Raw genomic sequence first — 15,030 nt, forward strand, 5'->3', positions numbered from 1 at the left:
TGTACAGCTATGTGTCAGAATTCTAAAGGTAATTTTATGAGGCTTTTGGTAGTGATAGTGACTCTGTTCTTCCTTAATGCTAAATTTATTTCAATAATAAATATTTTCTTTGAAAAAATAGAAAATAAAGAAACCTTGCATAATATATCAAGAAATGATACAATATAACTTTTCCAAATATTCTATATGAATTCTGTATATTTTATTTCTAGGTATAGAAAGCATAAATAAAATGTAATATTTCTATTCAGCAGCTAAGTAGTTTCTTTTCAGTATTGAAAATATTCTATAGAAGTAATTTCCTAGTATTTTATAACATCAGAACCACCACAGTTACCTGTGAGCTTAAATGAAATTTGTAGAGCTGGTCTTTCTGCCTAATATGGCTGTAATTATCAGCGAAGGTCAGTACATCTGGATTGCCATTTTTCACTTGGTAAATTATATGCTCAAATCTTGCTGAAGATTCCAGTGGTTCAATTCCATAGCTGATATTTTCAAACTGCAGAAATCCTCTGAATAAAAGCAATAATTATATTTTTTTTTTAAAAATGATCCCATCAAAGCTATATCTGAGATGTTGTGAGAAATTTTTAAAAAATCATAGTAAAGCACATGTTTTAAACAGACTTTCTTTTCCTCTTTGGTTTTTGAAATCTACCACTAGTTAACAGATACCAAATCTGCTTTGATTTTTCTCAGAGTTTAAAGAAGTAAATGAGTGAAGAATATTTTATAATTTCTGAATAACAACTGCATTCATTCAAGATATATTAACTAGGGTCAAATCCTGCCAGGAATCAAGATATTCACTGAGAATTTCAAGAAAAAAAAATCTTGTTCTTACAGAGGTGAAAGTAATGGATAGCAGATACACAGAATGGAAATCTAAAGAGATGCATTTCTATGAAAATCATGTTCAGACAGCGCCAGTTTTTCACACTGACGTGAGTAAATACTGGAAATCAGGTGGATAACATGAAAAAGAAGGTTTTTTTTCTCTACTCTAGACCTTTCTTCCTCTGATAAATCTATAAGTAAGTTTTCCAGCATCAGTGATGAAAATAACCTATTTGTACGTTTTGCCTATTAAGTATCTTCTTGTTAACTTATGTCTGTTAATAAACTGAGGTCATATTGTATGTGCCTATTATATTTAAATAACTAAGGATATTTTTAAAATCTGATATAATGATAGAGACCACAACAACAATATTTAGAGGGATATTGTAAAGTTTTCTTTTTTGAAAAGTATACATTTCTGCCCAGTGTCCTGGAAATGTCTCCGTTCAGGGCTCCCTGGACTGAATGCATTTGATTGAAACACTTAGATATTAACATTAAGACAAATCAAAGAAAGACCATGTTAAAAGAAAGTTTCATATTCTTCCTGATTTGTGTCCACTAGCCACTGAGTTTCATTTTAAAGTGAATCCTACTTCCTTGCTATACAAATATTCTCTAAGATGCTCTAACCTGAGGCCAGAGCAGACACTGAGTGTCACAACAGAATGTGGAGATTCTGCAACATATCCTTGGTAATGGCAATGCATCTGAAAAACAATTTAAACAGTTAAATACATGAATTCTTTCTGAATAAAATAAGGTACTATCAAACATTTCAGAAGACTAAAGATATTAAAACATTTTTAATAATTAGAGCATAAATTATACAGAATTATTAATGTAAATGCTTAGGTAAAAAGACATTTGACAACTATCTTCATACCATATGCATATCCATGAGTATTCCTTTGTACCTGGGTTTTATCTTTATCACATGACATTTCCATGTACAACTGTAAACCCTATAACAGGTCAGAGTTATACAGAATAAAACATTTGAGGGCTGGGGTTGTGGCTCAGTGGTAGAGTGCTTGCCTAGCACATGTGAGGCACTGGGTTCAATCCTCAGCACCACATAAAGATATACAAATAAAGATATTGTGTCTATCTACAACTAAAAAAAATAAAAAAAAAAACATTTGTATCAAACTGTCAATATGGGGCTGGGTATCTGGCTCAGGGGTAGAGTGGCTTTCTAGCAGGTCCATGGATGGCCCTGGGTTCAGTTCTAGCACCAGGGAGGGGAAAAAAACCTGTCAGCACAGAACAGAATATCCTAAAGGTAATGATATGTTCATTTCAACAGAAACATATGATAATAAAAGTCTAAGACATCTGACTCTTACCATAACATATGAAGACTCAGATTGCAAAGATCCCGTTTCACTATATGTATAAACCAAAATATTCTGGGACAGGAATGAACTAAAAGCAAATCAACAAATAAAGTTTAAGTCATGAATTCAGTACAAATATACACATTAGAAAACATAAATATTGAGTGTACACTTTTCAAACAATAACAAAATTTGATTAGAGTAATTTTAGTGTAGCACCATAGTTGAAATTCAGAGAACTGGTGAATCAGAGAAGTCAGGCTTTCTGAACAGTGATGTAGACTGTGACTCCTCTATTTAAGACATTTTCATTTGTGTCAGAATATATTTTAATTCAACAGATATTTATTACTGTACCTGCTGTATGACAGGCCCTCTTGTGCAACCAAGTCTCTGGTCTTTATGACGGTCAGAGACACATACTTCTAGCATGTTATATGACAATAAATACGGCCTTGGTGTTGTGTAGGGATTAAAAGATTGGCATGGAAAGGCCTGCTGAAAAGATGGTTACCTATGTGAAGAACAAGCTATGTGGATTTTCATAAAAATGTTATTCCAGATAGAGTTAAGATCAAACGCAAGGACCTAGAGGCACAGATATGCTTATGTAAACAAAGAACAAATATGGGCAATGCATCTGGAATAGAGTGTGGAAAGAAGAGATATTAAGATGATGTAGTATCACAGAGTTGAGAAAGCTTTGGAGGATTTGGGCAGAGGAAGATAGTAGCAGAGCAACATTGTAATGGAAACAGTGCTGTGTTGGGAATAATTTACATGGCACATACACAGAAGCAGAGAGACCAGCTTCAAGGCAACTACTGCTATCTTGGCCAGACATGATGGTGGCTTGAACAAGGACAGTAGTAGTGGTGGAGGTTCGATGCTGGATATATTTTGAGATCACCTGTGGTTAAATAGTCCACTGAACCCAAGGGAAAATAAAAGAAAAAAGATATCCATGGTTGACTCCAATGTGGTGTTTTTTTTTTTTAATTCTTCCTTCATATTTCTTTCTTTTTTTCTGAGAAAATGAAAGAGATGAGTTGCCATTCACTGAGATGATTATGAGAAATATAAATTTGGGAAGAGGAAAATAAATTCATTTTCAATATATTACTGATGTGAATCCTAATAAACATTCATTATCAAATAGTCAAATAAATGACTATGGTGTTCACAGGAGAAGAATAAGTTAAGAATATAAATCTGGGAATATCTAACACATAGGTGGCATTTAAAGTCACAAGACTGAACTAAATAATTAGATGGTTAAATATAGATTTTTTAAAAAAGAATACTTCACCTTGAAGTATTCTAAGATTAAACAGATGAGGAGGAATCTACAAAGGAGAGAGATAGATAGAGACAAATAGAAGGAATAATAATCATAGTAGGAGCCAAACAAGTACCAAAAGTTTGTGGTTATTTGCAAGATGAGTAAGGAAAGTATTTTATGAAAAAAACACTAACCAGCTATTCCAAAAGCTGTCAACTGGTTGAGAAAAATGAAGACTAACAACTATCAAAACTCATCAACAACACTGATAATCTTATCAAGTATTTATATAAGACAATAATAATAAATATATTTATAACAAAATATAAATATTTAAAAAGTACAAACAGAGTAGTGGCTGTTTGACTCTATTTATATGAGCTATTGAGAAAATATAAATCATGATACAGAAAGTAGATAATTTCATGGAGTTATCAGTGGGACTGGAGATTAACTAAATTGACATGAGGGGTTTTACAAGGGGAAAGAAATATCCGTAAACTTATATAGAGCTTATGACTGCAACACTGCATAACAATTTTAAAAGTATTGAATTACTGTATTGTTTGGAGAATTTTATAAAAATATATTCAATAAGATTGATAAAAAAGAAATATAGGGGCTGGGGTTATGGCTCAGCAGTAGAGCGCTCGCCTCACATGTGCAAGGCCCTGTGTTCGATCCTCAGCACCACATAAAAATAAATAAATAAAATAAAGTTATATATATATATAAACATATATCGGATTAACACATCATAAAAAGGATGTTACTACTTGAATTTCCAACAACCAATGGACAAGTTAACAATGTCTGTTTTCATTTCTTATATACTTAATATACTTTACTTAACATTCTTGGATTCAATGGCTTATACTTAATTAAAAATTTATAGGTATGTAGCTTATTTCTTAATTTGAAAATACAAAACTGGAAAAATAAAATACATGGCCCTCATAGAGCTAATATCCAAAAGCTAATAATGAATCCTAATTTTAAGAGTAGTTCAACAAATAAGTTTATATTATATTGTATTTCTGAATTTAAATAATGTGCAAAAAATTTTAGGAAAGTAAAATCTAAGTACAAAATTCTCTTTCCTTTAAAGGGAAAACTGGATCTTACTGTTTTCTAAGGTGCAGAGTGTAAGGTTTTCCATCAATTGAAAGGATATAAGTCACCTAGAATAAATCAAATCAATAAAGATAATTTAGTAAATCAGAAGTACATAAAATAAAAAAGTATTTTTTATCAGTCAATCAAAATGACTGATTCAACAGATTTAAAATTAACATATTTCTTAGAATTTATTATATTAACTAGTCAGAATTTGGTAGCAATAAATTAAGGAACATTGTGATTAAAGTGTAGAGATGACTTTTGGAAAACAAAATGGATTGCATTTCAGAAAAATATAAAATTTTAGCATGATTGATATTATAGAAATTGCTTATATCTAGAAATATATGCATTTTAAGTTAAGATAAATGAAACAGGACTGCAGGCTTACATTACACATCAAATACGGTGAACCAGTAAGACATGTATACTCAGAAACATTTAGCAACTCTTAAAACAAAAATCTATGAGGAAAGAAGACCTGAGAGACTGTGCGAACAAGAAGCCAGTGAAGAATGGCACAGCTCCAGGGATAAGAGTCCTAAACTACTAGAAATTGAGTAATAGCAATCTTCATCATCCTAAAGGGATGCATTAGTATTCAGGAACAGAAGTAACTATGGAATTTGACTAACTGGACCATTTCCACAAATGCAGACAGACATCTTTCCTAGAAATGCTGCAGTTTTCAAAAGAAATCTTCAATGTGAAGCTGGAACAGTCTGTAAACTTGGTAAAAAAAAAAAAAAACTGGACAATGCAGCTTATAACAGGAAACACCTTGGAAGTAGGAGCACTTGAACTAAGCTATAAATAACCCATACCTGAGACAAATCTTATCCCATCACTTCCCTAGAAGTAATATAAGTGTCTTTGTCAAGTTTTAATTACTGCAACAAACACCTGAGATGATCAGTTTAAGGAAAGAAAAGGTTTATTTTGACTCACAGTTTTAGAGATTTCAGTTTATGGTAGGTTGGCTCATTGCTTTTAGGGTTGTGTCAAGGAAGAACATCATGTGTGAGGTAAAGGATGTTGCTCACCCAAGGCAGCCAGGAAGTAAATTGAAAAACAGGAAATACCCCTTTCCAATATCCCCTCCAAGGACACATACCTAATGACCTAACTTAGGCCCCACCTAGTTAAAGGTTTAAAGGTTCCAACACTTCCTAATAGAGTCAAAGGCTGGGAACCAACAGTTTAACACATGGGCCTTTAGGGGTTATTACAAATCTAACCTTTGCAGTAAGCTATCATAGCAGATCTAATGCATAATTCCAAACTGAATGCAAAACACAGAATGTGATGCTGTATTGAGTACAATGCCAATGGCAAGTATACACACACACACACACACACACGCACACACACACACTAAAAAAAAAAGAAAGAAAAACACACAACTGTTTAACCTCTGAAGAATGTATACACCAAGAAAAAAAAAAGCAAATCTAACAAATTGAAGAAATAACTCCTGAAAAACAGCAAAATATGATCTTGGTGTAAGTATAGCTAATACTATCTAATATTCTTTAAAAATTAAGATTATTACATTCAAAGAATAGTTAAAAAGTAAGAGTGAGTATTACATTCAAAGAATAGGAGTGATAAGATGTAATGCAATTTTATTTCTAAAACTTTCTAACATTTAATGAGTGCTTGTCATATTTATAGTATCATCCCAATAACTATAGATATTTTTAAAACGTTTTATCCTCAAAACCCCCATAATTTTCACCCTCAGAGATATAGATAAGTAACTCTCGGAAGATGACACATCTGATTATTAGGACTTGATAGACCATGTGCTTGACCACTGTATTTCACTGCTAGCTTATGAAGAATACCAGACAGTCTTACTGAGTGAAGAACAGACAATTATGGAAATGAACCAACTACAGATCAAAAGAACAAAAACAGTGTTTTTAATTTTTAAGTAAAATATTATCCTAAATAATAGACTGGATATATTTTAGGAATAAATTAATGATACTGACTATCAAAGCTAAGAAAGTTTCTGGAAATTAAATACAAAGTTATGTAAAATATAAATGAATTACTCCCCAATTAAAAGACATTGGTGGACTAGATAAATTTAAAAAAAAAACTATATACTATCTACAAGAGATTCATTTTAGATCTAGTGACATTCATAGGCTAAAAATGAAAGTCTGAAAAAAGATATCCCATAAATATGGGAACTTAAAGATAACAGGAGTTCTTGAAGACTTCTAAAGATACAGGAGTGTTCACACTTTGACTTTAGATCAAAAACTGTCACAAGAGACAAAGAAGGGCAGTATATAACACAAAAAGAACAATTTACCAGGAAGACATAATAATTATAAGTTTGACAAACAGTACAGCTTCCTAATATCTGAAGAAAACTGACAACTAAAAGATGAATAACGACACTACAGTAGTTAAAGATATACTTAACTTTCAGGTATGGATAAACACCCAGAAAGATCAATAAGGGAACAGAGATATTGAAGAGCAATATAAACCAATTTAACTTACAGATTCATACAGAGTTCTCCACCCTATAAAAATAGAATACTATCTTTTCAAGAACACATGGAGCCAGGTTTGGTGGAGCACTCTTGTAATCCCAGAGTCTGAGAAGGTTGAGGCAGGAGGAGGGAAAGTTCAAAGCCAGCCTCAGCAACTTAGCAAGGCCCTAAGCAACTTACCAAGATCCTGTCTCAAAATAAAAATAAATAAATAAATAAATAGGGCTGGAGATGTGGCTCAGTGGGTAAATTCAATCCCTGAGTTCAATCCCTGCACGAACACACACACACACACACACACACACACACACACACACACACACTCTCTCTCTCACACACAAAGAACTCATGGAACATCCAAGACAGAGTAAAAACAAATAGACCAGAAAACTATCTTTAAAAAATTACAAGAATATTGAAATCATATAACACAGTTTTCCCTTCCTTATGGATTGAAATTAATATCAATCCAGCAGAAAGTAAGAAAATATATAACTATGAAAATTCAACAAATTATTTTTAATTTTATTTTAATGGAGTATCATAATTATACAAAGTAATTGGATTCCTTTTAACAAAATCATATATACAAGGATTTTGATTTCAAGCTCTTTCTTCTTCTCTTCCCTCCATCATTTTCCTTCTTCAACTCTATTAAACTTCCTGTCTTCTATACATAAAAGTGACATTCTCTTAAACAATTTATTTCTTAAACAACTAATGGATCAGATAAAACAAGCAAGAATTTAGAAAATATCTGCAGATAAATGAAAAGAAAAATACAACATACCAACATGTATAAGACAGAATGAAAGCAGTAATAAAAGGGAATTTTATAGCAGGAAATGTTTACATTAAAAAACCCAACTTTACAACTCAAGAAAATCCAAAAGAAAATCAAAACAAAAAATTTTAAAAATCAAGAGATATTTTCTAAATATCAATAAAATTGATAAATTCTTTGCTTGAAAGAAAACTACAAAACAAACCAGACTATTAAAATGAAGACAGGAATAAGAAAGGGAACACTACAACCGATACCACAGAAATCAAAAGGATTATACAAAAATATTACGAATAATCATATTTTTAAAAATAGAATAACAAAGGACAAATGGAAAATTGGATAGAAACATTGAAACTATCATGAATACTTCATGAAAGTTTTTAAAAATGTGAACAGCCCCAAATTTAATAAGAGAATTGAAGACATAATTTTAAAAAAAAATCTCTCCCCAAAAATAAAAAATTCCCAAGACTAGGTGGCTAAATCATAAATTTCCACCAAAAATGTAAAAAGAATTAAACCAAACATCTTCAAATTCTTCCAAACAACAAAAGAAAAAGAAACACTCCCAACTGAATCTAGGAGGCAGTGACACCAAAACCAAAGAGAGATTCAATGCAAAAAGAAATTGACAAGACTATTATCTCTAATGAAAATTGACATAAAAATCCTCAACAAAATACTAGCAAATCAAATTCAAGAGCACTTTAAAAATATTATAGAATAATAAGATGAATTTATTCCTGGAAAGTAAGAATAGTTCAACATATGAAAATCAATCAGTGTCATACATCACACTAACAGAATGAAGAATAAAAACTACAGGATCATCTATCACCATTCACTCCTGCTGTCATAGCAAGACATCTCTGCTTCCAGGATGACACCTTGTTGCTACATTCTCTGGGAATCCCTGCTGTATCCTCATATGGAGGAAGGGATGAAAGGGAACAGAAGGGCTTGACTGAGAGAGCCCTTTTATAAGAGCACTTAAACCCATTCATGAGGGCAGAATCTAAATAAGTCAGTCACAATTACATAGCAGGGTTCATACCTTCTAACGCTTAATACTGTTGCTTTGGGAATTCATTTTCAACATGAATTTCAGAAGGAAAAAAAAAAAGTAGTATTCTACCCCGATGCCTCAGAATTCATGTTCTCCTCATACACAAAATCACATTGTTTCCATCCCAATAGCTCCAGTGACTTGTTCTAGAAATAACTCCACGTCTAAAATTCAGAGAATCATGTATCATTTAAGTAAGCTGTGGGTAAGATTCAAAGGTTTGTTTCATTCTGAGATAAACTGCCCTCTAATCATGAACTCATGAAATCAGACAAGTGATACGCTTCCAAAATAAAATTGCAGGCCAGCTATAAGATAGAAATCTAATTCCAAGACAGAGAAAGAGTCAAGGAAAAGGAGTAACATGTCTCAAGGGCAAACATGAAGTCTTAAGGCTTGAAAATAACCTCTGACTCCATGTGCAACATGCTAAGGTAGAGACTGGACACCCAACGCCGTAAATAGTTTGCCCTGGTGGTTTTGCTGGACACAGCACACCCAGCAGCTTTAGATGGAGAGAGTCAGATGCCAGTGGCTCTTCCAGGGTGGAATTTCACACACTGATGGCTTTGTAGTTCTGAAATCTCAGAGGGGGCACTACTATCAGGACTCCACCTGCATTACCCTAATGGGGATCCTGAAGAGATACCATTCCTAAAAGTCAAATCTTTGGGCCCTGAGGCTCTCTGAGGCATTTTTTGAAATCTAGGTGGAAAATGCCATGCCTCCACAACATTCATATCGGGCTAACCTACAGAGTTAGCCCGATATGAATGTCATCAATACTTAGGATTTGTGCCTTCCAGAGAGCAGCTTGATCCACAAGTCTCCCAGTAAAAGAGTGTTGCACCAGAATGTGAGGAAAAAAGACATGAGACATTGCTAACCAGTGAACTCCAGAGTCCCATTGAGTGCCCTGGGCCCCTTCGTCTTTTTGATAAAAGCCAGTCTTGCTAGGATGAGGTAATATCTCACTACGACTTCAATTTGAGTTTCCCTAATCAATGATTTTGAACATTTTTTTCATATACCTGTGAGCAATTAGTATGCTTTGTTTTGAGAAAGTCAATTTAGACTGCCCATTTTAAAAGCAAGATATTTGTGTTTTTTTTTTCTTCTAGCAATAATGTGATATGCATTTCAAAAAAGATATAAGAAAGGACTTTGAAGTCAACTTTTTTTAAAGAAATAAAAAATGTGGTGCAAGAAGCATCTAGCTTAAATATTACACAACACATATAGGTATTAAAACCTAATATGGTATCCTATTAATATTTAAAATTCTTATGTCTTTATTAGTTAAAAATAACAGAAGAAAAAGAACTGTACAAAACAACCAGAAAACAATTGACGAAATGGCAAAATTAAGTCCCTATCAGTAATAACCTTAATTATAAATGAATTAAACTCTGTAACCCAAAGAGAGAGTGGCTGAGTAGGTGAAAAAAAAAGAGCCAATTATGTCCTGACTACACTACATGCAGAGCATATCTATATGAGAGGATGGAAAAAGATATTCCACACAGAGAATAACCAAAAAGAGGAAAGGTGGTTGTAATTAGATAAAATAGACTTTATATCAAAACTTCCATAACAAGAGGCAAAAGCACAGAACAAATCAATAAAACCAAAAATTGATCCTTTCAAAAAATAAATGAGATCTACAAACCACTAGCTAGAATAAGAGAAAAGGAGAAGACTCTAATATAAAATAAAAGAATGAAAGTGGAGATATTGCAAAGATATCTTACAAATAAAATGATCATAAAAGATTATTATGAACAACATTAGGCCAACATATAGCATAACTTAGAGGAAACGGATGAATTCCTAGAAAAAAATAACCTTCTCAAGATTAAATCAAAAGAAAGAAAAAGCTTGAAAAGAAAGGGAAATCAGGAGAGAAAGAGAAGGAGACAGGATGAAGCACAAGTCAATTACCTTCCAGAAAAGAAAAATTCTGAATTCTCCCATACACTCAAAGAATAATTATTACCAATTCTTCTTAAACTCTTCAAAATAACTGAGCAAGAGGTAATACAAGGACAAAATTATCTTGATAACTAGGCCAAACAAAAATGCCTCAAGGGGAAAATACAAAATAACAATAAAAACAAAGCAAAACAAGACAACAAAAACCTACAGGCCAACATCTCTCATGAACATTGATGTCAAAGTCCTCAATTAAATCTTAGCAAGCCAAATTCAGTAACACACTAAAATACTATACGTCATGATCAAGTGGGGTCTATTCTTGGCAAAGATGGCTAGTTTAACATACATGAATCAGCCCACATGACACATGACATTAAAGAGAGAAAGATAAAAACCACATGATTAATCTCAAATGATGCAGAAAATGCACCTGACAAATTTCAACTTTCTCTTTCTCTTTTTTTGGGGGGGGCAGGGGGTGGGTAGTAGAGGCACTTTACCTCTGAATTATATCCTCTAACGCTGTTTTTTTTTTTAACTTTATTTTGAGACAGGGTCTCAAAAAGCTGCTGAGATTGGCTTCAAACTTGTAATCAATCCTCCTGCTTCAAACTGCCAAGTAGCTGGGATCACAGGCAAGTGTCACCAAGCTCAGATCAATATCTTTCTTGATTTAAAAAAAAATCTTAACAATTTGGTACAGAAGCTTTCCAGAATTTCTTCATCTTGAAAACAAACTTTTTCCATTAAGCAAGAACTCTCCTTTACCATGTCTCTGAATCTCTGAAAACCATCATTCTGCTTTCTGTTTCCATGAATTACATTACTTTAGATACATCATAAAAGTGGATTATGTATACCTCCTGACCACATCTAAATTACAACAAAGGTCTACTTCTTAAATGCTCCCCCAAATTCCCTAACACAAGTCAAAATTTTATTAGTCCCATCTAACATCTTTTTTACTGAAATGAACCATGGTTTACTGTAGTAAGTATTGTGTCTTGGTGCAATGAGTAATACACCATCTTGTTCAACAACAAATGTGTTCACAATGGTCTTTGGCAAGAAGGAACTGGAAGAAGGAAATAAATTTATCCTGAAACCATCTATTCACTGGTAGGGAGTTTCTTCTTAGAATTATAAATAATGGAATATAGTTTCCACATATGTACTTTAGATAAGCACTAGAAGCCTTTAAAGCATTTATATGATTCCTATAATATACTAAAATTCAAGGTAATGTTTTGTGAAATAGTTTATACTTGCAAATCACATGTATGTTAAAGAGTTGATATACAAAATGTATGATAATTGGAGGATACTCAAGATAGCAGAATAGAGGAGGCTAATTCTGTGGTGTGAAACCAAGAAAGCAGGTAAGCAGCTTCTCAGTAAGGTGGTGGGGGGAAAAAGAGTGGGGAACTTTACTGGGACCAATACTGGAAATTCAACCATATTGAGGACTCAAGAGAATGGATATAAATAGATAAGGAAGAAATCCCCCACTCTGCTGCCAGCATTGCCAATGCTTGCCAGAGCAGTACCTTCAAGGGCAAAGTGGAGGAATCGTGGTTTAAAGGGAACCAGTATTTTTAGGAGGCCTTCGCTGGGTCTTGGTATGGAAAGATCAGAAATCTAAGACACTGCAGATTGACCCAGAAGGTGTGCTGCATAATACTCTTTGGCAGGAAAGAAGCCAAGACTCTCCGGACAGCCTGTGGAGAACAGATGAAGAATCTGTCTTGCAGCCACTCTGCAGTGGCAGCCGCTGTGGGGGCCCAATCCTGGCAAACCTGAACTGAGTCCGAAAAACAGGCCTGACAAACCCATGTCATAGAAAGTGCCCAGGAGGCCAGGAGGAAATCAGACTTGGAGAGGGTTTTACAGGGAAATACAGTTCTGGAAAACCACCCAGATCCCCACTTTCCCTTCATTCCTGCAGTTGGAAAGTCGGAGTCTGGCCAGAAATTGGAAAGGGTGGGGGCAGAAGTGACAGTTTGGGGACTGAACTTAAGAGTCCAGGAAAGGTGGGGAGGGTATGGTGAAAGAGGGGGCGAAAGGACTGGCTCCTCCACCATATGAGTGGAACCCAGCAGAGATCCCTGGGGTGCAGTCACCCAGTGGGTGGCTGCAGGTGCTGGGCCCTGACAGTTTCCTGATTTTAAAACCTCAGACCAATCACCATTCCAGAAAGTACGAGGAAACCTATATAGACCTAAATCCCCCCTTCAGGAGCTCTGTCTATGAGAACTCCTCTTAAAGAACACGACAGTGACTCCACCCTCAGGGAGGAGCAGACATCACACTCCAGTTCACTCTATCTAGCATAGTGGAAAAGGTGAGCTGAGGATTTTTGAACTCCAAACTGACAATTTGACAAGCAACTCAAAAAGAGGAAGGATTTGACAGCCTGTAGTCCAATTCTCTCATATTGACTACATTCCTCAGGAAGAAATAAAAAGAAAGACATTTGAGAAGAGACAACAAACACATATTCCTATTAAGAAATTTTGGTCACTGAAGGAAAAAATTCCTTGACTTTTCATGAAGAACTTCTTTTTAGGAGGATCCAAGAAGGTGAAATAGAGGAGGTACTGTTTCTGGCTGCTTTGTGGAATTAAGCCAAAAAAGCAGTCAGGCAGCGTCTCCACAAGGTCTCATCTTGATGGAATACAATGCAACAGGACCCCTATACAGCGGATTTTCCCAGAAACCATCAGAGCTGCAACCACTGCGCAGAAATCAGAGCCTCTGTGTTCCAATAAGACTCCGAACTCTGCACCCAAAGCCCACAGTTCTAGCGCACAGGGCTCTCAAGCATTGGAGCAGAATCACCTAATCAGCTGTGCTCCACTCCCATGCAGGTCACTCGGCTGCAATCTAGCCACAGTACAAAGCCATCCCAGCTCCCCCACCTCACTGGACACCCTGGCGCTGGAAGCAGACTCACTCCGTCTTGGAAAACCTCTCTCAACATATTTGGTGGGCATGGCTATCAGAGCGGACCTGGACCTCTGTTTGAACAGGTACCTGGTTTCCAATTTCCTCCCCCCCCCCCCCCCACCTTCCTAGCTGAGATTACTCAGCACAAAAACTGCTCTCAGCTGAAGGAGAGCTCAGTGCGACCAGGGCACCGCCCATCTTTAAGAGCCTGAGGTCAAGAGGTCCAGCATTTGGGAGCTGGTAAGCAAGAGAGGGGAGGAGTCTAAAACCTGGAGCAAATCAGAGAGACCAGGATTGGGAAGCCTTGGGGGTCTCAAGTCTTCTCACCCTGGTTACCTACACCACCCTGAGGACAGAGACTCCAGCTTAAAATAGGCTACTCCACCTACTGGAAGAGAAGAGAGGCAGGAAGAAAACAGAATTCTAAGAGTATTTTTTTTCCTTCTTATCCTTCTTCTTTCTCCTCTACCCTTCTATCCTCTGGCACTCACAACCCCAACATATGTAAAACCAAGAACTTTACATGAAACAGAACTTTGAGAACTAAGTCACCTGAATAATATAATATAGAAGAATTTCATAAGGCCCCCCTTTTTTCTTTCTCTTTTTTTCTTCTTTCTTTTCTTTCTTTTTCTTTCCTTATTTTCCTGATTCTCTTTCTTCTTCTTTCACCCTCCAAATTTTACTAGTTTAACATCTTGTAATTTTCTAAATAAATATGTGTGTTTGTCTTTATGTACTCTATTGTCCTCCCACTTACTTGTCTACCCTAAATTACTACCTGTCTATTCCCCTGCTACTAACCCTCTTCATTAGAGTTCTCCTTCAAGTTTCCTAAGTTATATTAAAGCCATACCCTCACATATTTTCCCCTTAGTGTATCATCCTATGCCTGACCCTAAGTTCACTGTCCACCACCAGAAACTGTACACCTTTTAGGAAACTACTGATTATATTTTAAATAACCATTGAATCCAACATTTCTGGACATTGAGACTAACTATAAATGTCTTAATAACAATAGTTTTCACAGGTGATATACTGTTAATATTAGGATCTGTTAACATTGTCCTTCCCCACAAAGGAGGGATCATGGAACCATAAAGAGCACTAAAAATCTACAGGGTAAAAACAATAACATACCAGCCCCCACAGAGCTGAAAGGAAAGAAACATGAGCAATATGAAAAGACAGGGGAA

The 15,030-nt window shown here is 35.0% G+C and overlaps 1 protein-coding gene across 1 annotated transcript in view; it reads right to left on the reverse strand.

Annotated features, from left to right (window-relative positions):
* Positions 1-310: 310 nt before the first annotated feature.
* The window catches only part of LOC114095811 (disintegrin and metalloproteinase domain-containing protein 18-like), a 31,898-nt gene continuing 17,178 nt past the window's right edge, over positions 311-15,030 (reverse strand). Inside the window, exons 3-6 of the mRNA XM_027939225.2 lie at positions 4,591-4,646; positions 2,193-2,271; positions 1,477-1,553; positions 311-515 (exon numbers count right to left, since the gene is read on the reverse strand). Coding sequence (XP_027795026.1) covers positions 311-515; positions 1,477-1,553; positions 2,193-2,271; positions 4,591-4,646 — 417 coding nt within the window. The remainder of the gene's footprint in view (positions 516-1,476; positions 1,554-2,192; positions 2,272-4,590; positions 4,647-15,030) is intronic.

Source organism: Marmota flaviventris, chromosome 3 (assembly GCF_047511675.1).
Source record: "Marmota flaviventris isolate mMarFla1 chromosome 3, mMarFla1.hap1, whole genome shotgun sequence".
NCBI lineage: Eukaryota > Metazoa > Chordata > Mammalia > Rodentia > Sciuridae > Marmota > Marmota flaviventris.